The 26,153-nt window shown below is 42.5% G+C and overlaps 1 protein-coding gene across 1 annotated transcript in view; it reads left to right on the top strand.

Annotated features, from left to right (window-relative positions):
• Nucleotides 1–26,153, top strand: part of adarb2 (adenosine deaminase RNA specific B2 (inactive)) — a 222,988-nt gene that overhangs the window by 132,293 nt on the left and 64,542 nt on the right. Inside the window, exons 2-3 of the mRNA XM_085418171.1 lie at nucleotides 7,276–7,362; nucleotides 8,262–9,196. Coding sequence (XP_085274297.1) covers nucleotides 7,276–7,362; nucleotides 8,262–9,196 — 1,022 coding nt within the window. The remainder of the gene's footprint in view (nucleotides 1–7,275; nucleotides 7,363–8,261; nucleotides 9,197–26,153) is intronic.

Here is a 26,153-nt window from a genome sequence, read left to right on the forward strand (position 1 = left end):
TGGTCTCTGACTGGTTGGCCACCCCTGCTCTAGAAGTATGAATTTAAGAAGGACTGAGTTTCAAATAATGAAAACTTTCTGTTAGTGGACTCAAATCACGCGTACGGGCAGGGAGCACATCATTTTTAATTGAAGACATAAAGAAAAATGTAGGTAGATTCCAGGATATACAACCTGAAATCAGTCAGAAAAATAAAAACAAGCAGGGAGGCAACGAGATGACCTGACAAAGATGAAGGGAAAGACACAGGTGGAACATTCAGACAAACAAGGAGTGCAGGACGGGATGAGGGAAAGGACGAAAGCATGTGAGAAAACCAGCTTTCAAAGTAAAACAGGAAGTTACAACAAACAGCAGCTGAGACATGACAACAAGGGGCAACATTATTGTACTACACTATATTATTATAATATTGCTGCGTTCCATTAACCTTGGCTATAAAACTTATACTATGCATCTGTATGTGCCAATAGAGTGGTTACCTGAGCAGCTGCTCAGTATACTGCCTTTGGACTTGAACTGTGTTTTCAGCGTTTTTGCTGAGTCCGAGCTTTGAGTTGCTATGAAGAGTAACACTGTACATGATGGCAGAAAGGCGGGGAAAGTAGAAGCGAAGCCAAATCAGCAGATATGAAATAGACGGTAACACTTTCTGGTGAATTACTCCTCCAATCAGGAGAGATCTGTGACATCCTTTATTAGATGTTGCCTCTATTCCAGACCTTTTAGCCACCGGTAAATGCAGGATAAAATTCATTTGGAGGGGCCAAACCTATGAAAGAGCTTATATTGCTTTTATTAAGCAAACATAAGAATAATTCTGCTTCCAACACTTCATCCACTGGGCTCCTCAGTCCTGAAACACATTCGGTGGCAAAAGAAGTGGTGATGCAACACAGTGGTAAAGATGCCCCTGTCCCAGTTTTTTTGAAGCTCTTTGTGACATCAAATTCAAAGCTTTCGTTTTCAAATCAAATTTCTCAGTTGCGTTTCTTTGTGTTGTTTTCAGTCAAACACAGATTCTGCATGATTTACAGATCGTCAGTTTCTGCTTTGATTTACGTTTAACACTGCGTCCAAACTTCTTTAGAGACAAGCTTGTAAAGAAACAATACAGCCTCTCATTTATTGGCTCAGTGGATTCAGTATTAAGAAGAGTTTGAGAGAAAAATACAGAAAGAGAAAGAGAGAAAGTCAAACAGAGAGTGAGAGTCAATGATTTCCCCCAGCACCTGTTTCACTAGTGTCTCCTGTCGCTCATCTGACCCATTCGTTATGCTGAGCCATGGGGAAATCTGATTGGGCTCATTACCCTCTCCTCAGAACTGATTCAGGAAGTGCGAGGAGAGAAAGAGAGGGCCTGTTCGGCGGCTCATTGTGAATGGAAACCATCATCAGGGTTGTCACTATCAGGAACGTCTGGCCATCTGCCAAGGCTCTCCCTATCTAACCTGGCTCTCCTCCACCTCCCAGCCTTTCCGCGGTGGAAACAAATGAGTGTCGTCTCCTCTCGCTGTGTCCTGGTGCAGTGGGGGATGGACGTAGTGAGCTGAGACTATTGGCATGCATTGTCTCATTCATTCAGGCCCACTGCTGAATAAGAAGGGATGGATGAAAGATACCGTGAAGGGCATGTAAGGTAACGGGGTTCACATCTGCGGAGGTGATCGGTGATACGTTTGATGAACTTCGCAGCAGACGGGATTTTTCCTCTTAGCTTTGAGGTGAAGCTTTGACAGGGAAGGTTGCACATTCACCTTATTTGCCCCGATATACTGGACGGGTATAATCGGTGTATAATTTGGAAACATGAAGCTGGCCTCACAGTCAGCCTCAATCTCATATCAGTGCTAACTAACAGAAGAAGAGTATTTATGCTGCTTTAAGAGCGATTTCTGTTAAAGAAGCTTTCAGGTGGTCTCGGCAATCTGGCCTCCATATGGACTTCCTGAAGCATTAACTTAAAACTGCGCAAATTAATTTGTTATCAGCAGTGAAAATCTGCTATATTTCTGGGAAAATCAGTAGCACTACAAGCTGTAAATCACCGAGGGAAAAAAATGCCTCTTATGTTACACGGAGCTCACTTATAAATCAGAGAATAGTGCACTTGTGCTGGCGCTTCATGAACCTTTGAAAACACAGTCAGAGGTGGCATTTCAGAGATGACCTCTAAACTGTGCTGCTTACTGCTGCACAGTTGATTCAACATCAGAGTTATTGAAACCACAGTGATATTTTCTATTCAATAGCTACTTCCTGAGACATTTGAAGTGAACAGTGCTCCACTGAAAGTGAAAAGAATTGTTTTGGAAGGTTGTGTGAAATTATACAGACTGGAGGAGCTCTATAGACAAAAACCTCTATTCTGACTGTGAATGTTCAAATAAAAAGCCTTTGAATGCAGAATAAAAGGGTCTGTGCAGGCTTTCATAAAGCCTGGTGATAAGTCCAGCACATTAGGAAGCAGGGAGGACAGTGCATTGAATCTGCTTCCTCCTTACATCATTAACTGCATAGGGATGATATTTCATCTGTCAGTGTGTGTGATTTTAGCGTTTTAGTCAACACACAAATATTTCAACATCGCGATGGCCAGAGGATAAAGCCAATCGAGATGTGATTACCTAACATTTCATCGAGTGCTATCATCAGGTCATTATAAATAGAATTTTAATTTTACTTACATGCCGTTAGGTCTCATTTACTCTTTGGATGATAATGCTATTGCATCACATTAGCATTAATTGGAAATAAACTAGCAGGTTTTTCCCTGATTTGTTTGGAGGGGAAAAATAAAATATATTTTCTTGCTTTTTTATCAACATGACTGCAGCTGAAGAAAATAAAGATTTACACTGTAAGTAAAAGATGCCCTATTTATTGGTTATTGGTTGGCTAGACAAAAAGGTTGAGTTAGAAAGGATGTGCAGCAGGTTAGGGGGAATAAGGAAAGGGATGGAAGTGAGCTGCCAGGCAGGAGGGGAAAAGGAAGTCCAGAGAGAAGATTCATGGATGTATGGAAGGAGAACATGCAGAGGGTGAAGAACAAGAGAAAAAGAAGAAAAGATTTCACCCACTGGTTGGTTGGCTAGCGTTTTAAATATCTGGAGAAGAAGATTGGGGTGGTCACAGGCAGTATAAAAGATCTCCCGGGTCTGTAAAATAAAGCCAATGGAAAGTGCCTTAAACTTGCATTATTATGAATGTTCACCAGGGGGCGATACCTGTAGCTCCAACCCTCAGCGTTGGCTTTTATAAACAGTCAGGTATTCATTGCAATTCTGACTGTATAAAACGCTAAGTCCATTTTAACATTTTAGTTCAATTAAACTAACATAATGAGGATACCAATCTCATTCCCGACACATAAAATACGGATGATTTGTCATGTTCCGAGGCAACCCATAAGAGCGCGGAAGGTTACCTTCTCCATGATACGTGCCGGACGCTCCCAGTGGTAACACACGTTTCCCTAACCTTATTCCTAACCTTGACTACAGTCTTAATCATATTACATGGCGTTATCCAAAGCGATTCATGTTGAGAAAGTAAAAGAAATGTACATGTGTAGATTCATTCCAAACGGTTCTCATGTTTCCTGACGTTTCCGAACACATAACCTAGAAATGTGTTGGGTGGCCGAAAGCGTAACATACCTTCAATTTGTCACATGACATAATCTGTTACACTTTGGCATGAGAACGTTAACAACTTGCCCATCACAAGTTGTTAGCCAAGATCACGTGGTTTCACAGTCTGACACATCCCTCACCTGGTACATCCGGTTTCAAACACCTCATCTCCTGACTTAATGACAGGATTTCACGTCCCAGCGGGTGAGGTCACAGTTGCTTTATCAGTCCTTTGAACCATCTATAAATGTGACTCAAAAGAAGTTTGTCCCTTAATAAAACTAATAATAACTATGATGGTAAAATTGGGTTGCAATGGCCTTTAACCCTCTCAGGCTCAAATTAAACTTTTTGTTGCTAATGCACAACCAAGTCCTGCAGTGGTACTTCTGAGTAATAACAACTAATAAAATATGTATGTGGGGTAATCAGGTTGTTAGTTTGTAACTGTTGCAAATTGGCAACGCCTGCCTCGAGAGGGTTAAAACCCCATCTACATGTAAGAACAACTGAACTGTGGATTTCATTTTAGGAAATGTAATCAAGCTGTGATACCTGTATTGTAGCCACTTGTCAGTGACAGTGATTAAAGCATATCCTGCTTTATTGCCTATTTAAGTGAACCCACAGTTTACAAAGTGAACATCATGCTGTATTAAGGACGATTTCAAACTGCTAATTGTAAACATAAACTAATTAGGAAAACATATATGCAGGTCATCGATCAACTAAGCCATAATAAGCATTTTCTCTTTAGTCAGACTTCATTTTACAAGCCAAAGATTTTCCTCCTAAAGAATGCTGGGTTAGTGCATTTATCACTGGCAGACCTGGATCCTACAATCACAGCACAGTATTAACAGCTGCCGTCTCCTCTCCATTGTAAACCTCCAGATTTGAGCGCTCCGAATGTCAGCCTCGTATTTCTAAAGGAGGATGCACTTTCGTATGTCAGAGCGGCTCTCGATTTTCAGTCTGTTTATGCAAAGCCTTGGTGTCTCATTGCCCAGTGGGGCTTTTCACTTGGCAATAGCTGATGAGTGGGTTGTTAAGACCCCTTGGTGGAACAGGATTATCAAATATAGATTACAGGCGTTTGGGGCCCCAGTGTGAAAGCTCGGGCTCCTGAGTGTTAATTGCTGGCCTCGCTGTGCTCTCCAATTTCATGCTTGAAGTGAACATTTGTCTTTCACGCTACAAAGGCGCCGGAGACATTTGTGTGTAAATGCAAGAATGAGCTAAGATATGCTGTACCAGCCAACAGACCCTTAAAAACACTAATTTTTCCACATTTATAAATACAGCAGACAGTCGTATGTGTGTCTGTGTGTGTGTGTTTTCTTACTGTAAATGGGGCTTTAGGGGGTTTAAAAACAATATAGACTGATTTGAAAATGGCCTGTATAATGACACTGGCCAAGGGAGTCATTTAGGCCCAAATTGCTGCCTGTGTTGGGCTTCGGTCCGTAATTAGGTCAGAATGCAAATGCGTGTATTGTGATGTTGGCCCACGAGGACTAGCACAGCTCCAGCCTCAGTGTTTAGAGTGTAACCATGTGTGTCAGAGTGACTCATTGAGCCCCGCTAGTGCTGTTGAGCTGCGAGAAGAGAAAGAGCACTGGGGGCCGAGCTCATTCACAACCTTGTGCTCTTATCAAAATGTGTTTACTGCACTGTAATGCTGCGTCCCATTTAGGCAGCATTTAGCAACGTTAAACTGTTGCGGCCCCGGGCCTGAATGCTGGGGTGGAGACACAAAGGGCCTGGGATGCATCGTGGCCTCTGGCTCACCCTCTAACCCTGCACACACTGACATCCATTCATTCTGCCTTTATTTCTCCCTCTTCATCACCTCATTGTACTCATTGTACTTTTTGTACAGCCCTGTTTTTCCTCCCGTCCTGATGCCTCTCCCTTCTATTGATCATTAGGTGGTGTTGAGAAGAGAGGGGAGGTTTAATTAAGGAGCCAGACTGGTCTGTCAATTCTGCTCAGCGCTGCATGGAGTGCACTAGACCAAGCAATGGCTCTAATAGGGCTTCATACAGTAAACAACACGCACACCTGGACAGCAGCGGGCCCCAGGGAGGAACAGGAGAGCGCTGTGGTAGATAAAGAGAATTTAGCATCATAGGTGTGGCGCATGAGTGTGGAAGATTTCAAATGGTTAAAATGCCTGAAAATGAAAGAAGAATCGAAGAAGAGACGTTGGTTATTTTGCATTTTGGGTTTAATTAATTGAGCCGTTTTTCACTGTGACTTGAATCTCACATGCCACATTACATGAAAATTGTAGCACTGACAGCAAAGTGAAGATTGCTTATCGGTGTGATCCAGCAGACAGTAGCAAACCTGACAATATTAGATAAAAAATCTTGTTATTATCCTTCATGAGGGCGCGCAAGAAAAATCAAATGCCTTGTCACAGTTCTGCGATTCTGAGCAGTGCTGACACAATTATTGCGACTACTACGACTACTACTGATATGGAAAAAAAAATCTGCGGGCAGGTTTTGTATGGCGCAGACACGAGTGGTTAATTTGTCTTGCTAGTTTTAAAATCTTCGTTGTATCACTGATTATAGTCAGATGACAAAAACTTGGTTGCTTATAAATGGAGACTGTAACATGGCGTTCACAGAGGGATGGGGAAATGAGCATAATGTGTATGAAAATCAAAAGAATGGGGATTTATAATACATAAGCATATACATGTTAGTTATTGCTGTATGCGTGTTTGTATATGTGCATATAGTCCTTCTGACTGGCCCACTTGTTAAGCGGGTATGGACGAGGATTAGGGCCACTGGACAAAAAGGAGGGGTCCTTTGGATTTGAATTATTACTTAAAATTATTACTAAAAAACCCCAAAATATTATATATGCTATATGTGGTGCATAATGTTGACAGTACTGGAAACAAAAGAGCTTTGCTGAACTATATCATGAGCAAATATTTAATTATAACTTGCATTATTTTCTTTTTGCTAAACGGTCTGTTGGATATACTAATACTGACAAATCTGTAACAGGCCAACCAATATATCGATCTGGGTCTGATTACAGTGGCCTGAAACAGCGTTCATAATTAAGCCTAATGATTTTAGATGTGTGAATGAGAGACTAGATTGCATGACTTTTTTTGGCATATTTGGACACAACAGCTTACACATATTATTAGAGTAACGGCTCAAGAAGTCCTTTCCTGCCCACAGCTGTGATATTGTCCTGTCTAAAATCTGAACGGACCACTTTGATTTAGAAAGCTGCTTTGTTGCGTCTAACGTTGCATTTTCTCTGGCGACGCCGCTGATTCTGCAGACGTGAATATTTTCCTTTAAGCCCCATGGTGACTTTTGTGAATGAAGCAGCAAAATAGGACAGTCCACAAAACAGCAAACGTTGTAGTGTGAGTCACAGTGGACGAATGTGTGGATTTTTACTTGACCACATGCGTGTGTGCGCACTGCGCTCCATGCATGGGTGACAGGCTTGTGTGCATAGTTCTGCTCGCTTATGCTTCATCTCTGGCCCCGTGTTGGGGCCGATGATGATCCGCGGCTTTAATCGATAAAACTATCAAAACATCTCCTCCGCTGCCCTGTTGTTGACTCTGCGTGTCTCTTGTCTCCCCTCCAGAGAAAGTCAGTATGCTGTCGGCATTGATCGCTCCCTTCAAGTACATAAGCCCTGGGACCAGCAGCACAGAGGACGAGGACAGTTTAAGTAAGCTGCTGCGTCTTTTTCCTTCTCTCTGTCAGTGCACACGCTACCTCTCTCAGTGGCAGGCCTAATATGGAAATGATCTCTCTGTTGCCCCGCATAATTAATTATTTGGCAGATGAGCTCTTTGGTTACACACTGGTGTCAGCTTGCACGTTAAAATTCTGTATTCCTTTAAAAGCGAGCGATTAAATATTAAATCCGAGTGTTCGTGATAATTAAGTCATTAGATAGGTAACTGCATGCCTGCATACGCTATCATCTAGACCTACAATCTGCCCACCAATGAATGGCTCCCATGCCACCATTAACATTCTTCTGGCAGGATCTGAACACCCTGTTTTTGTTCATTTCCCATCAGAAATGCAATACGCCACCACTACCCCGTAACTAGGTTTGAAGAGCGTATCACAGCTGTTCAGACTTTGCTCTCACAGAGGATAAGAAGTGTGAAATAAAGCGGGCTGCAGACATTTCTCTCATCCTTTTCTCAGAATGCCTGCCACTCAACGAGATCCCCACCCCCTATTACAAATAGGATTGATGCTTTGCATTGGCCGCGGGGACCAGTGTTTCCCCACTTGTGACACAGATTCAGAACTAATTTGGAGGCAGATTACAGGATGATTTGGCAGATAACATCGCCATTTTAGGGGATTTGTATTTGGGGTTTTAAAATACTTAAATATGATAGAGCCCCGAGGTATGAAGTGGGCTCGGCTCAGGGAGACGATTGCAGACGTGTTCATTACCATTTCATTGTGTATCGAGTGGCTCAATCTGCCTTGAGAGATTTTTCTTGATTCGTCTTGTTCAGTCAGGATAAACGTGCCTCTTTTCACTCTTGTGTTTTGACTATTTTCTTATCACTTGCAATGACATTGTTTTTCCTTTTATCGCAGGCACCAGCAGTGCAGAGGTGAAGGAAAACCGCAATATTGGTAACTTAGAGGATCGCTCCATAGGGCCCGGGGAGTGTCAGTCAACAAGAAGCGGGAGTTCTGGTCTGAAGAGGAAACGGCCACTGGAGGAAGACAATAACGGGCACCTGTGTCAACTCCGTCTGATCTATAAGAAACTGTCCTGGTCTGAGGCTCCAAAGAACGCGCTGGTACAGCTGAATGAGCTGCGGCCCGGCCTGCAGTACCGGATGGTGTCTCAGACGGGCCCTGTCCACGCTCCCGTCTTCTCCATCGCTGTGGAAGTCAACGGGCTGACCTTTGAGGGCACAGGCCCCACGAAGAAGAAAGCCAAGATGAGGGCCGCAGAGCTGGCCCTCAAGTCCTTCATCCAGTTCCCCAATGCTCCTCAGGCCCACCTAGCCATGGGAAACATTTCAAACCCTTCAGCCGACTTCACCTCAGACCAGGCCGACTTCCCCGACACGCTCTTTAAGGAGTTTGAGTCTTCGTCGTGCTCCGACCGCCTCTCGCTCTGCAACTCGGAAACCGAAAGCGAGTTGCTTTCCAGCGAGCTGCTCAGACACGGGCGGTTGCTGCGCCACACCTTGGACCTGATGGTGCAGGCGCAGCAGAGGCTCGGTGGAATTGTCCAAGAGTCCGAGGCCCCTAAGAGCCCCGTGGCTGTGCTCAATGAGCTGCGGCCGGGCTTGCGCTACGCCTGTCTTTCGGAGCGAGCCGAAGGCCGACGACTGCGCAGCTTTGTGATGGCTGTGCGTGTGGACGGGCGGATTTTCGAGGGCTATGGCCGCAGCAAGAAGCTGGCCAAGAATCAGGCAGCCCAGTATGCTCTTCAGGCCCTCTTCAACATCAGGACGGCCCCCGAGGGGAGAACAGGTCTCAAAGCCAGCAGGCAGAGTTGTCCTCATTTACCCCAGGTGAGTGCAGACACATCCCCAGCGCCTGTCTTTTGCTAAGCTTCTTTGGCAGACACTCCACTTCCAACAGGGGCCTGTAATGACCAAAACAGCAGGCGTGCGGTGAAAATCCAAACACCTTCCAACAAGTAATTAAGGAGGAAAGGAGATAGGAGCTAAAGAGAGCCCGATTCAAGCAGAAATAAAGAAATGTGTGAGCAAGCTGACATTTATCTGTTGTCCAAAATAGGTCTTACAGCAAAAGCTAAAGATGCGCCATTTTTTTTGCACATCTGCTCATGGGTGTGTGCTCTGCGAAGCCTTCATCTAGGGTAAACAAATATCTGTTTGTTGGCCTGTTTAATAGAAAAGCATGTAAATGAAGCTAATTATTGTCCCCGTGCCTCTGACACATGAGAAATCTTTGTCACAAACCCAAATGAGGTTTTTTTCTCCTTTTTTTCGTCAGTCTTATGTGTTTGCAGAGCTGTAATTGGGTGAGTTTTGTAATTTTGCAAAATCTCCTGTTTCCTCATGTGTGGCATCACAGTGTCTACAAACATTAATTCAATCTGTTGCCCAAAGGAAATAGAAAAGCAAAGAGCAAATCGACAAACAAACCACTGAGACCAATCCCATGCTCATTTACCCAAATATGTAAATAGCAATCAGAGCGAGGAAACTAGTTTGTGAGAAACTTGAGGAAATTGGAGAGCCTAAAGACACGGTGGCTGGATCGGCTGGCACTTGTTGACAGCCATTTAAAACTCCATTGCAGCTGCAGGACTTTATCTCAAGTAAAACTGCCCTGAGTAGATAGTCACACTGATTTTCATTGTTTACTACTGTTTGCATAGCGAGGAACTCTGCAGCCAAGCTGTCCAGGTCACCCCAGCAGAAAGAACATGTAAAACCACCGTCTCGAGGTCTTGAATTGAAAAAATTAAGCTGTTCACATCCAAAGCGTCGTCTCCCTAAAGTCTTCCCTTGAAGACTTTTGTGTCGACACACAACGCGCCCTGTAGGGTATGTGTTGTGTTAATATTCTTCCCTAGCCTTGAAGAAATAAACTGGCAAACGTGTCCTTCCCCAGAGCCCAACATCAACCCAACAAACCTGCACATGTTTGCCTGGGAGAAACTTTCTTTTTCTCCCCACTGCCACGGTGTCTAAAAGGATTTTAAGAGGATTTGCCGCACCCGTTTAGTTCCAGAAAGCACTCGCTTGTGGAATTTCTTGAAAGTCAGCTGTGCCGTCTGCCAGGCTCGAGAAACGTTTTATTTTCATTGGCGTTGAAGGACAAAGGCGTTAATATAATATTCATGCGTGCGTGAATAAACATGTGGCCAGGCGTGTGTTCATGGATATATAATGTGTTACATGTTGCGTAACCTTAATGCAAAGCCCTCCGGCTCTTATACGCTCTCACTCACATTTGAGTCAGTCTTCTTGCCAAACACTGATTGCACGGGCAGTGGTTGACTACACTGCAGATGTGACACGTAATGTGGGGGTGGTTGCCAGCTGTAGCCTGAGGGTAGAGCAAACGTTATGGTGGTATGCCAAATTATGTTGTGCCAGCTCAGGCTGTTCTCTTTCTTCAGAATTCCCTTTAGCTACCTGTTGCAGAACACAGCTTGGATGCATAGATGTTTTCTGTGTATCATTAACCCTCATCCAGACTTTAGAAAAGAGTCAGAAAACCTAGTCATGGTTCATAACCCTTAACTAAGTTTACTGCCTAACCCTAACCCGAAACAGGACTGTGGTGACTTGGTTGTTGTTGGTAACCTTCTTCTCAGAGTTGTTGCATCCAGTTGCACGTGTATATTTTTAGATAAGGTCAAACTTGACATGCATAGATGAGAACAAGTGCAGCCAGTGGAAGTCTGCCTGACTGTATATAAAAGATGGACATAGCTCCAGTTTGTCGAGTTCTGTATTTTTGGCCGCTGCCGCCTGACTACATGACTGATATCATATGATAACTTGTCAGTTGCACCATTTAGCATCCATTCTAATCTAAATATGATGGTAATTTACACAATCAGCATTGGTTTGTTTTAAATAAGACTTGAAACTAGCCTTAAGAGAAGCAGCTTGTTAGGAAACTGTCTTCTTTGTATACTTCTCTTTGTAACCAGAGTGCAGTACATGCTTCCTGCTGGCCAATAGAAAAAGCATAGGTCTAAAGGGGAATTTGTTGTTTAGTGACGGTAGCCCACTGTGGCCCACTCTTGCTTGTGCTATTGTTGGTCAGTCAGAGTGAAGTTCACACAGAGCAAAGTGAAACCAAGTGTTAAAAACAACAAAAAGTGAACTATCTGTGCTATCTGCTATATTTTTAATCTTTAGTGTTTGTTTCACTGTTTCCCAGTGAACTTTTCTGTTGTTCTGCTCTTTGTTCCCGCCCACTTGTCAAACAGTCAGCATTTGGCGTCCAGCCACACACAGTTGGGATTCTGGAGGACTGCATAGAAGCACATCTCTGGTGGGTGAAAGCCCTTCTATGCTCTCTAATAGAAACATGCACAGTATGCAGCATGAAGCGCTTCTCCACTGGCGTCATGTTTCAGACCCTAGACCTGAAACCCACGGGAACTAAAGCTAACCTGTTTCAGACTGAAGCTAACCTGAGAAGCTCTTTTAAGAGTCAGCATCATATAACTCAGGAGGACGGGGTATAGCATCAAGTTTTTAAAGCTGTGCTACATCAGGAACCTAACCCAAGTGCCCAATTACTGGTCATAGTATTGCCTCTACTTAAAAGCAGTGGGTCATCTTCATGGTAGCAAAGACTTTTGTGTTTTGAAAGACATCTTACAACAACTAATGTCTAGCAGTGAGTGAAAGGAACAGTAAGAGACGTCCCCTTTTTCTTTTTGAAAAATGAATTTGGGAACACAAAGAAGTGACAACACTTAAATACAATGATTTTGACAGTGAAACGAAGGAATCCATGGCTGGCCACCTATTCAGGATACTGTATTAATTCAAAAGAGTGGAACAAATGAGTGAGGGCTTGCAGAAGGCCTTCGAGCTGGACTGAGCTGGTAACTCCAGAATGCGTCTAAATGAAATATTTAAACGCACCAGAACCACATGGTTCTGTATTCCTCTCAGACCTTTCCGTCTTCACGTAAATGTACTAAGGGATATAAGAGGGAGACTGACAAGGCACGAATCTGAGTGCAGAACCACATACAACAGATTCTCTTGCAGTAACAGCCTGCACCGTCCTCCATCCCTCCCACACTCACATGTCTGGGAACTCACTTTAACAATCACAGCAGAAATGAGGCATCGGGCCATTGTCTGCTTGGCATTAAAGAGCTATTTATCTTCCAGCGAGGACTTTCATTTTCCGTTCCTTCATTTAACCTTTATTTATCGAGGGAAATCAAACGAGAATGTATTCTGCCGAGATATCTCGCCTTATATTCGCTTCGCTCCTCTTACTCAGCGCTCAGAGACTCGGTACCATCGCAGGCTCGGGTTGAGAGCTAGCCGCCTTGCTCAACAGCACATTCACGGTCGCAGTTTAGGGAATGGGGGTAACCTTAACAGTTTAAGGATTTAAACATAGTAGCCTTCTTGTCTCAATTTAAGGAGCTGCACAAGAGGGTTGCAGAAGAACATACGGCATTTCCTTCGAACATGTGAGAAAAGCAACAGAAAGTAACTAAACCGACTCTATATTTTTAATAAAATGTCGCGAAATATATGATTTCTATAACCCTGTACAAAAGGGCTTGTGCACTGCAGTGTTTTCTCATCATTTTATATTCAAATAGCAATATTTATTAATCAGTTGTGCTGTGGTAACAATAGCAGTTGCTCTGGTTATCTTTAGGGAGTGTGTTTTTATAAAGGGTGGAGCCTAAACATAACCATAAATAATAATAATAATAAAAGAGAAATATGAAGAAACAAGAGAAATAAGACTTGTTGTCTTTTCACTGAACTCTCTTCTCTCCTCATAGATTTTCTATACAGTCCCTGAACTCAAGGTTACATCAGCTTCTAGGAACATAATTGTTCATCTTCATTATTAATCAATCAGCAGGAAGTTGTTCTTGAATCCTATCCGCCGTGCTCGAGTTACAGGAAAATGTCTTTGCCTTATTACAGCCTGCACAGTGAAGTGAGAAAGTGCTAGAATAATTCTGACACCCATTTTACCAAGTGGAATGATTACCCCACTGTTCAGGCCTTGATTGGCCACTTAATCTCCACTCGCCGTCACAACGCACTGCGGTGTTGCCAAGTCAACTGAGCTCAAGATTTGTGTGCAGCCGCGGGAAGGCTGGGAGTCAGCAGGTCCGCGTACGGGAAGGACAGTAGGGAGGTCAGTGGTCAGGATGCTGCGCTCTGCCACCTCGGATTAAGCTCCATTTGAATAGAGAAATCTGTTTAGTGGCAGGAGCGGCTGAAAATTTGGGTTAATGGATGAGCTGAGGCATGAAAAGCCTGCAGCTTTTCAAAAATTAAGTTCTTCTCTCTTTTGACTGCAAATAGCGTAACAGGATATTTTAATTGCTCGTCGCATTAGCCGAGATCAAATGTGACTGCAGTTTGTCTTTTATTTTCTTGCTTTCAGCTTGATTTGATTTAGTTATCTGTAAGTGTGGAGCACCACAGATAGGGAAGGATACAGACTGGTCAAGTGGAGTCATTTCCCCGCCTCCCCCACGGCAAATTGAATATGATTTCAGACACGTGAAGGTGACCCCTGTCAGCCGTTGAGCCTCTTGCAGATTGTTTTCTTTGTCTAATCTCTCCCACTTCTAATCTGTCTCAATATAAACAGCTGTGACAGGCTGATCATTAATTAATATTGCCACAACAAATTAGCGACAGCGATCGCCCGGCCAAACACCCCGTCTAAGATAGAAATCCACCGATTTGTGCAGAGAGGAGGGGGGGGAGAGGGAGAAGGTGTGAACAACACATTAGAGAGGAGTTGATTAACAGCTTTGGGGACCTTGCAGATAGTGTTACTGCCTCAGCATGTGGACAGCGTAGTGACAGCCACAGCAGCAGACTGTACTCGCTCTGTGATTATCGCCACAAGTGGCACAGTGCAAACAGCCTGATAAAACATCTGCATTTATCACTACCTACTGATTCAGATTAGATGTCTTTCACAGTTGCAGGGTGTTTATTCGAGAAAGTGTACAAGCGTCATCAGGCGTCGTCCAGCAAATGTTTTCGTTTAAGTTTATCAAAATGAGCTAATCTGCAGTATGAAGGCTCAGACAAAGGGTGAAAAATACCAGCTTAATGTCATTTGTTTATTCGAGTTTTTGGTGATTTTATTTTTGCTGTACTTTAAAGACAAGCAAACATTATTTTATCATAAAAATAACTCATATATGATCTTTATGATGATATTTAGCCAGTGCAGAAAAACAGATGAGTGAGTTTTCAACAGGACGATGGCCGGACGAAGGCAATACCAATATTTTGCTGATATATTGGACTATTGTCCATATCACGTTAGTTGCAGCTATTTCAAAATGTGGTAAAAATAACAAATGGACTGCTTCTATCTAATCCAATGCTTCTCTTGTTTTGCTGCTACTTCTGCTCCCTTTTGGAGTCGTCACACTGCTTCAGCTGCCTCAGCCTAGCTTCCTTCTATCTTCCGTCCTCTCCACACGTCCAAACCATCTCATCGTTGCCTCTCTAGCTTTGTCTGCAAACTGCTCAACCTGAGCTTGTCCCTCTGATTTACTCATTTCTAATCCTGTCCGTCCAAGTCGATCCAAATTAAAAAATCTTAGCATCTTTAACTCTTCCACCTCCAGCAAGAAAACGAAAGAGGTCATAGAGGTTTAAAGGAGAAGTAAATAGAAGAAATGATGAAGCTAGTACCCAAACTGTCACATTCATCTGAGTTTCCTAATTTAGCTTTAAACTATGTGCTCACTGTGACTCTGTGCACACAGTTTTGTCATGTAGTGATGGCTCATAAGGCAGTTTTAAGGTTTTACCTCTATTGTCAGAGCTGAATGCATGATACCATGCAGCTATCGTGGGCTTTGAATGTCATGCTAGTTTAGGGTTTTTTTGATTTCCTTGAAATCTCCTTTTTCCAGGGTGGAATGATTGTACAACATCTTTAACAACTTTGTGCACACGTTTGATATTACTTTGGATTTTCTCTAATTCACAAAGGGTTAAAAGTACACATGCACCCCCTACACCTTCCTCTTCTTAGATCTTCACTGAGTTGTGAAATGTATGTGAATAATATGTATGTTGTATACCTTTGATTAAAGAAAATCCCAAATAGATTCAAACTTGTGGACCAAATTCTTGTTTTTTAAAGTCGTTAAAGATGTTTCCTGTATGATCATTCCACCTGGGAAAAACAACAATTTAAAGAAATAATTAAAAGCCTAAATTACCGCAATCTTCATGCACATGAAGAGTGTGTTAACTTCAGACTTCTCTAAGGATTTGCTTTTATGCACGTCTTGAGGCTGCAATCGAAAAGCCTATTCAGATGCCAAAAGACCCATTTTATTAAATGTGCAAATCCTGATGATATTTGAAATAATATGACGAAAAAGTCACAGTACTCGTAGAATCACCATCATTAGACTGACGTAGAGACATTTTTTACAAAATAAAAGTTTAAGAAAGTTTTAAACTGATCTCTGAACATCGAGAAACTACAGAATAGAAAGAAGCTTAAATTTAAAGGAGTCCAGTCACGTAGACCAGTGTTTCCCAACCACTGTCCCGTGGCACATAGGTGTGCCGTGAGAAATGATCAGGTGTGCCGTGGAAGATTATCTGGACCTGATTAGCACTCTCAGCGATCTGCGTAAGTAACGAGCAGAACAATTACATTCTCTTCCACTAGAGGGCAGTACAACTACCTGCTCTAACTAAATGGGTTGCCAACTGCCAGTAAAACAGAAGAAGAAATTACATAATAGTCATGCTATGAGACAACACGTAATAGCTACAGATAAATATCTGAAAAGAAAAAAGAAGTCAGTCTGAGCTGAGTACTGAGTCTAACCCAGGTAAAGGTCCTAGCAAGAGTAGTGGTCAGAAGAAAGCAAAAAAGGTACACTGGGGACAAACCGAGTCTATTCCACTACAGGGAGTGCAGAATTATTAGGCAAATGAGTATTTTGTCCACATCATCCTCTTCATGCATGTTGTCTTACTCCAAGCTGTATAGGCTCGAAAGCCTACTACCAATTAAGCATATTAGGTGATGTGCATCTCTGTAATGAGAAGGGGTGTGGTCTAATGACATCAACACCCTACATCAGGTGTGCATAATTATTAGGCAACGTCCTTTCCTTTGGCAAAATGGGTCAAAAGAAGGACTTGACATGCTCAGAAAAGTCAAAAATAGTGAGATATCTTGCAGAGGGATGCAGCAGTCTCAAAATTGCAAAGCTTCTGAAGCGTGATCATCGAACAATCAAGCATTTCATTCAAAATAGTCAACAGGGTCGCAAGAAGCGTGTGGAAAAACCAAGGTGCAAAATAACTGCCCATGAACTGAGAAAAGTCAAGCGTGCAGCTGCCAACATGCCACTTGCCACCAGTTTGGCCATATTTCAGAGCTGCAACATCACTGGAGTGCCCAAAAGCACAAGGTGTGCAATACTCAGAGACATGGCCAAGGTAAGAAAGGCTGAAAGACGACCACCACTGAACAAGACACACAAGCTGAAACGTCAAGACTGGGCCAAGAAATATCTCAAGACTGGTTTTTCTAAGGTTTTATGGACTGATGAAATGAGAGTGAGTCTTGATGGGCCAGATGGATGGGCCCGTGGCTGGATTGGTAAAGGGCAGAGAGCTCCAGTCCGACTCAGACGCCAGCAAGGTGGAGGTGGAGTACTGGTTTGGGCTGGTATCATCAAAGATGAGCTTGTGGGGCCTTTTCGGGTTGAGGATGGAGTCAAGCTCAACTCCCAGTCCTACTGCCAGTTTCTGGAAGCCACCTTCTTCAAGCAGTGGTACAGGAAGAAGTCTGCATCCTTCAAGAAAAACATGATTTTCATGCAGGACAATGCTCCATCACACGCGTCCAAGTACTCCACAGCGTGGCTGGCAAGAAAGGGTATAAAAGAAGAAAAACTAATGACATGGCCTCCTTGTTCACCTGATCTGAACCCCATTGAGAACCTGTGGTCCATCATCAAATGTGAGATTTACAAGGAGGGAAAACAGTACACCTCTCTGAACAGTGTCTGGGAGGCTGTGGTTGCTGCTGCACACAATGTTGATGGTGAACAGATCAAAACACTGACAGAATCCATGGATGGCAGGCTTTTGAGTGTCCTTGCAAAGAAAGGTGGCTATATTGGTCGCTGATTTGTTTTTGTTTTGTTTTTGAATGTCAGAAATGTATATTTGTGAATGTGGAGATGTTATATTGGTTTCACTGGTAAAAATAAATAATTGAAATGGGTATATATTTGTTTTTGTTAAGTTGCCTAATAATTATGCACAGTAATAGTCACCTGCACACACAGATATCCCCCTAAAATAGCTAAAACTAAAAACAAACTAAAAACTACTTCCAAAAACATTCAGCTTGAATATTAATGAGTTTTTTGGGTTCATTGAGAACATGGTTGTTGTTCAATAATAAAATTATTCCTCAAAAATACAACTTGCCTAATAATTCTGCACTCCCTGTATATCTGGTGCGCAGGGAAAAATTATCATTGTGGTTTTTGTGACATTTTTGTTTGGTGATTTTTCTAATGTGAAATATGTGCCGTGGCTCCAAAAGGTTGGGAAACACTGTCTTAGACTACCATGGACGGGATACCTCAGAAATTCCACAGACAACAGAATAAAACCTTTTCTATTCTACTCTACTGAAACATTTATAGAAGAGAAAACTTGCTAGATGCTGTTACTGTTACTGTTTTCTAGAACCTCACAGATAACTGTAAGTCTTTAAAAACACATTTTAAAGACACCTCATGAAGAGTTCTGGTTACAGAGGATCAAGTATTGTTTGTCTCTGTTGCTCTTATTATTTTGCTCACACATAAAGCATTAATTTCTGTTGTATGTATCATTAGAAATCATTTCTTTTAAACTCTACATCTGTAGATCATATGGCAATAACCTGAGTATAATACTGTCAGGGCATAAACTATGCACATTGCCATGAACTCCATGGAGCAGTAGTTCTTGTTGTTTTTTAAACCAAATTTGAGCTTAAACTGCTGTAAAGCAGATCTGACCCTATGCACCTCCACAAGGTGTCTCATTACAATTTGTCATATGAGTGCAAAAAGCTGCTTTCTGCTTTTAGACTGTCTGCGTGCCCTTTTACCAACCACTTAGCTCATCATTTGGTATTTAAAGAAAAAGCAGCAAGGGAGAGTGGAGATTTGTGTGTGAAATTACCAAACAATAATGTTCCCCCATCTGACTGTGAGCCCCTGTACGTGGAAAGGTTAGAATCATCCCAATCTGCCTAATATGTATGCAAAATATGACCTATGAGGCTGCAGGCTGTTCAATCTAATGTACCGCGTCAGCATGCAGCTTTGAGGGAAAATCCCTTAGCAGGGAAGAATTGAAGTGGGGTTGGTCGGGTCAAGTCACCTCGCACATACAGTAAAACACCCCTGTAATCTATTCCAAAGAAGCGTGGCGCTGCTGTGTGCACCTCCGCTTGCCCTACAGTATCCTGAGTCGCTGCTACCAAGTCTTCATTCTTTGTGACAATCCTCCAGTCCTCGCTTTCCTCCATTCTCCCTCCTCCTTTTCCCTGCACAGCCCATAGCTGTGAGCCAGAGCACAGCTATAATCATTTCTGAGGAACCTCTCACACTTCATTAAAAGCATAATCAAGTTCATTACAATTTCATAGGCGTTCAGGTAGCAAATGGCTTCTGATAAATCACGACTATTGGTCCTGTGTGGCTGGCATGTGTAGGTTTATCTCTGGTTCTCAGGCAGGGGGAGACGGGTAGAGGAGGGAGGAGGTGAGGGGTCTGTATGTCTGGCCTTTAAATGACCTTCCAGCTTGGAGCAGTGGACCGTTCTGTCATACGCGCTGAACGGCGACACGTGAACGGCCAACATTAGCATGCATCGTGGCTGGGAGATGTAATTTCTCATGAAGCCAGTGGGGTAACGTACAGTGAGGAGATCAACAGATGCAGCATCAAAGGATCGTGTAAAAACTCCCCGACACTGAGTGATTCGTGTCAATCTGAGCTGGCGTGGATGGTGATGTGTGACATCTAATAATCTACAGTATACTAACTTCCACGTCCTCGGGCCTCGGCCATAATCAGAGTGACTGTGCATTAGCAGGTTTAGCTGGGACGGTGCGCTCATTATTTTAAGACCCAGAGACTGTGTAGCGAGGATGTTTCTGATTGGTTACAAACATCACTACTATTTCTAACATGTGTATTGCAGAAATCACCAGGACATCTTTGTCTTACTCAGTACCCACTTGTGCACTTACTTTATTAGTTGTTTCTCGAAAACAAGATGGCGAACAATAACACTGCAAATACATTGTTGTGAACACGGGGACTCGAGAACAGCTGTTGTTGTTTTTTCTGAGGCGCTTGCTCTCAGCTCATTCTCAGGGTAAAGCTAAGCAGTGGAAGAACTGCTAAACTGCTGCTGTAAATACAGTGTTCAGACTTGACCCTTCCTTCATGACTCAAAGAGCCGTGATGGTCGAGCAAGCTAGAGGAGTGAATGAGGAGAGGGAGGGAAAAAGCAATGAATCATTGTTGTAGAGCACAAACACCTCGTTCGTATAAGAGACTTGACACTTCTTATAGTCCAATTTGTCTGTGATCTATTTTTACTTTCTGCTGGGAAAAATGTTGCACCACATTTATGTGAGAACGTTACTGATTTTGCAAATAAAATGCACAGTTTCTAAAATATTATGCTTTATTCCATGTTAAACTACCTAAACGTATAGGAGCAGAGTGTAGCTGCTGCTGTAAAATTGTTACGTTTATTTTTTCATGTGTAAATCATTAAAAAAACATTTAAAATGTGTCAGTTTTCTTTCTTTTTTTTCTTCTTAAAGTTTGAGGTTTGGACTGTCATGTGATAGTGAGCTCTAGGGAAACAGTTACTTACAGACAAACAAGCAACTGATTATTCGTTGGTACAGGATCATCCTGGAATAATTGTCCTGGAATAATGTCAATTTGAATGTATTTTTATTATTTGAATATAAAGAAGAGAAAAAAGCAGCTCGAACTGGAAGGGAAGTTCAGACAGACTGTGGGATGCAGGATCCAGCACATGTGGGAGAAACCGCCGTTAAACTTTAATAATCTGTAGTACATGCTACAATATCTGTCAGTCTGACACAAATAGAGAATTGAACAAGAGGAAAAAAATATAATCGGAAAAACGCAGGGAGCTGTTTTTTTTCACAGAGCTATTAACCCGTTACTATAATCTATTTGCAGCTATGTGTGTCATAGTTTTTAACATCATATCAGCTTACCTTCTGCACCATAATAATCTAGATATTGTCTAGAAAATAGTCTTGAGTGTGACATGTGTGTGTTTGTTCAAATAATAGAATCAGCCCTGGGACCAAAACAAAATGTCCAAAATATTGTTGCTGCAGAAAATGACAGACATCCCTTGACAGTGATTGTCCCTCGTCGACTACTCACACGCCTGGATGGTCACTGGGACCCTCTGGGCCTTCTAAATCTCCGTAGATGTTTTCCCGAGTGGTTTTCCAAACTCTGTTCCATAGTTTACTCATGCTGTTGCCGTGGTCTGCTTGAGTTTACGGTGGATGCACCTCCTGTTATGTTAACATGCTCAGCTGTGCAATAGATTTTGAATGCTTCGACTCAACGATAAAGTGTAATGAAAATGTAATTAAACAGCAATATAATAATAATAAACACACTATTCGCCAAACTGCAACCTCCAGGGCCAATGATGAAGCCAAAGCACAAGTGCCAAACATTGCAGTTCCTCTAGTGGCCACTTGAGGCTGCTGTCAAAGGTGAGTCAATCCACATGCACTCCCATTTTAAAAAACCCAACTTTACAGCTTTACAAAGCATCTATGCAACAGGTACAAAGTGGTTTTGGCCTCTATGCACAGTTTTCCTCTTAATAACAACCTTTAAAAAAAAGTGTTTATCCTGGACTTTGTATTTGGCTGATTTGTTTGACAGGTGTTCTGGCTTCTGTCAGACCCTGAGTTAATAAACCAGACTCCACTGTGTTTGGGCTGTTGGTGCCTTTCAGAGCATTTTTAAATGAATTATCTGACATGTGTTATAGCTCGCTGTGCGGTACAGACCATCCAAGAAGGCTGTAATCCAGTTTCAGTGAGTGAAATTCTAGCGTTTCATTAATCAGTTGGCAAACAGCGGTTGATTTCTGTGCCTGTGTACCATACCTGTGCAGTTTATGGACGCAACTTCCTGACCATATGATAACTGTCCAATCCACCTTGTCCACTTTTGGTTCCCACAAAACAAGGTACTGGTGGCAGCGACCATCTTTTATGCTGTCCATTGTATTTACATGTTCACATGTCGTCATTCTCTCGCTTAATCCTAAATGGTTCATTATTATGACTATTTGCTTATGATTTTATGCAACATATAAGACCAAAGGTAGGAGTCAGTTAGATTATCTTAGCATAAAGATGGTAAAACAGCTCGAGTGGTTCTGGTCAATGTTTTGATCATCATTTCCAGAAGTCCCCAACCATTTCGATTACTATTGTAAACATATAACTTTGCATTAGTATTAGTCTGCTGCTACACCTTCATAATTAATAAATAAGACCATAAAAGAGTTTGGGAAGAGCATAATTAGTAGAATACTGTGAAAAAGTGTAGAAAGAGTCATGCATTTGTTTTTCTTGAATAAAAGTGTGTGCGGGGAGGGAGCAAAAGCAAAACATCTGTTACCTGTGCCCTGCTCTTTGGGACTGTAATGTGCCTCTCATGGGGAAGACAAAATAGGAGAGGCTGGAATGAGGTATGACAATGCGTGTATGTGGTGAAGGAGGGGTAAAAACCGAGCTGGCAGGGGGAAAGGATGAGAGGGAGGCAGTGGGGGTGTGGGAGGTGAGAATGGATGGAGTGCAGTGGGGGGAAAGAGAGAAAAACCTCAGCGGAACAAAAGACCTTCAGGATTAATTAGGCGTCAGATTGGTTGCAGGGCACAGTGGGGGGAGAAAGGGAGAGAGTGGGTGAGAGATGGGGGGGGAGAAAGAAAGAGTTTAGCATTCTGGGAAGACCTCATGTCCTCAGACCTCATATTTCAGCCTGTCTGCCCACGAGTATACAACAGCCAGCTAGTTAAGGCCTGCGCTGTGCCTGGAACCACTGTCCACTGAGTTATGGATGGAGCCCCTGCTCCATCTTCATGTATTTTTATGTTATCCCCCTGGGCAATAAGAGGAAACACAGAGGTCATATATGTTCCTCGTAATGTTTACGTGATGGGTTGCACAGCCCCGTGTTAGAATGTGTGGATATTTTAAATGTAACCAGGTGTGCATGTGTGCGCGTGTGAAATTGCAGGGGGAAAGGTGAAGCATTATTCACTCCATATAGCAGCATTTCTTTCTGCCCCTTTGCGATAGCTGAGCCCTGCCAGATTAGCAAAGTATGAATACGCAAAATAAAGGCGGCTGAACTCTTACTGAACTTCATACTTTCTCTGCTATCATCAAATGGCTCTTTTCTTCCTCCCTTTTTTCATAACAATTGCTTTTAGAAATGCTGAACTGCTGATTCGAGTCACAGACGTCACCTCTAAATTTGTGAGGCGGCCTGTTAATACCAGCTTCCATTGTCATTGTCACAGAGGGATGTTTCGGGGGCGACCTTTGATGGCACTTCCTCCCCTCCGATACAGGAAGCGCTGAACTCTGCATACAGATGACAGACAGGGTTGCCGTGAGTCATAACATCTTTGCCCGATTCATCTCCCCGTAAAGCACTTAGCAGATCAAATACGAGCCATTCTGGAGGCTAGAGCAAATCATGCCCTTACAACATTTGTACCAATCATTCGCACTATCACAGAGGTGGATTGTACAGCTTCAACATATCTCAGCGGTGTGAACTTTCGAACAAAGTCTTCTGGCTAGATGGGCTGATCAGCCATTCGATTGGCTGCACAGTAGAGTGATAAAGCTTTGACAGATTGCGTTATACAGAAACAAAATCCATGGCTCACAGCATGAATAGTTATCATATACTATTGTCAGGAGCTGAAAGGGAAAGTTTAAAGCTTTTAGTCTGAGAAAAACTTTGACTTTGCTGCACTTATCCATCACATTGGCTAAAAAAGGATGAAAAACTAATAGCACTCGCATACTTGTCCTCAAGTTGCATAAAACTTTAAGAAAGCGCACAATCTGACTTTTAATACTTTCCTACCCTTTAGCACCTGGTAGTACGTCAGCAGGTACATAACAAATCCATTCTCGTTGCCCTGTCTCTTGTCTCTGCATCCTGGCTGTATTTCAGGGCCTCTATTGCAGGATGATGAACACGCACCACTCCTGCTGATGGAGAAATGAAACGCCACGGTTGCCGGCAGACGCATATGGTTTGACTCGGAGAGCTTTTAGCACAAAAGCGATAAACAAAAAAATGGCTTAGCTTAAAGCAGTGGTGCCATATGATGTGACATCCTTCTTTTTGAGAATGATTCACCTCAGCTCACATGCTTGAAGAGACTTGCATGCTGACAGCTTCCTGCATCTTGCTTTATCACCTTTATTATCACTTTTCTGCACTCCCTCCTGCTTTAAGAATTGTAAAATATTATTACTTCTCTTTTTATCATCAATGATGAGTTCTGGACACATTTTTTAGAACCCTTTAAGAAAAAGTAGTAATACCACAATATGAAAAAAACCCACTACACCATCCATCCTCTTCCGTTTATCGTTATCAGGGTTGCAGATGGAGTCTCTGCCAGCTACTATATGCCAAGAGGCGTTATTGTGCAGAAAAATGTTATATGGGTCAGAATTAATACAGATATTTAAGGCTGAGATCATTTGAAATATTAAATTCTGTTAGATCTACAGTAATGCATCATATTTAGTAGCATAAGTCTGTAGTGTGGCTGTCCTGTGGAGATCGCTTCAAATATATATTTGTAATGAGCTCAGAACAATGGGCCTATGCATTAAAAAAGAAAAGAAAGAAAAAAGGCTGCCGACCTCTTAACTTGTCCAGCTCAAGCCATTGCTAACAGGACATGGACTCGTCCGTGAAACTGAGAGACGCTACAGACGGCAGTGGATTCAGAGGCAAGCTTCAAGAAACAATAGCCAGCTGTGGCCACAAGATGGCAGTAATTTGAAGAATAGCGCAACAGGCACTAAGAAAAGCTTCAGTGACATAACAACACTGAAATACAAAGAGAGGGATCGGTTTAATTTTAGTTTATATTGATGTCGATATTTATTTCACTGGAGAAGCAATGATCGCCTTGCTTGCCCGGCAGAATCTTGCTGGTAGCCGTACACCAGACAGGCTATAACAGCGAACTTGTTAAAAACAGTAAAAGCACCGACACAAAGGGAGAAAAATGGATAAAAGGGAAATAATATGAAGGACTGGGTGGATTTTAGCATAGAATTTTGCTTGTGCTTGAACACTCCTACACATTGTTCCAAATAAAATAATATGTGTTACACCGTTGCTATCTCAGCTACACTGGCTTCCTATTGAATTCAGTCCATTTTAAGATCCTGGTCTTGACTTATAGAGCTTTGCATGGACTGGCACCAGCCTACATCTCTGGTATGCTACAGCCCATTGTCCCTAGCAGGTCCCTGAGGTCATCTGAGCAGGGCTTACTTGTTATGAAACAAACTAAGATGAGAACTAAGGGTGACAGAGCTTGTACCACTGTGGCCCTGTGGATTTTCATGGCATATTCTGCACCATTTGTTTGAAGCCAGCTCACCTCCTGCAACCACTTTTCTGAGAATACGTGCTTCTTTTGTGGTTCGGACTCCTTCTGACATTTCTTTGGAGGTGGAGGAACACCAAAGTAACTGCTTACAGGAGCTTTCTTCTTCAACATCTTTAAGAGCTCTAAACAAATGTCTGTCCTCCTCCAGAGAATCGTATGTACGCAAACACGCATTGCAACTTCTTATCTGGTGCGCGTCTTTTATTTTGACAGCGAATGCGCACCTGTGGACCACTTATGTGCACCCCTGTATGTAAATAAAAAGAAAACTATTTATTTATTTAAAATATAGTGTAGGCTAATGTTTTAGCAGTGCTCAGAGCCTTTCACTGTAGAGTTTAAAAAGAAGCAACGTTATTAATAAAGTTGTCACATGCTACAACATAGAAATAGAAATCTGTTTTTCCTAAGAAATAGTAAAGCTACTGCACTTGGTTAGAAACACAGCACAAGAGCCACCCGGCACATCTCATTATGTTATGTTGTAGTAATAAATACATGTCAGAGAATTGAAACAGAGACCAACACAGCAAAATGACTTGTTTATCTGAGAAAAGCTCATTCTGACTGTTAAATATATTCTAATGTGATAATTTAACCAATATGGGCATAAAAAAAATGAAAAATACCTTCAAAAAATTAAAATGTTTCTCTTTTTTTGTGTTTCAGTGATGCCCTCCACTGTGTTATATTTCCTCTAACTTTTAATAGACATTTTACATTTTCCCCCACTATTGCTTTGCTGTCATCCAGGGACACGTATATATGCACTATACATCCTCTGCACCCCTTACTCGTTTCTCCCACCTTCTTTCTCGTTTGCTTCCCTTACAACAACCCCAAGCACCGTCTCCTCTGAACCACTTTATAGAAACACAGTTACAGCTTTGGCTTGTTTAGATGTGGCAGCTACTTCCCACAAAGAGCCCGACTCTCCAGCATAGCTGACATTCGGTGCTTTCTCTCAGTACTGTTAACATAACCGCCGGTTATGAGCTTGAAGCTT

Source organism: Rhamphochromis longiceps, linkage group LG9 (assembly GCF_057381845.1).
Source record: "Rhamphochromis longiceps isolate RC_006_pf linkage group LG9, R_longiceps_female_GT1.1, whole genome shotgun sequence".
NCBI lineage: Eukaryota > Metazoa > Chordata > Actinopteri > Cichliformes > Cichlidae > Rhamphochromis > Rhamphochromis longiceps.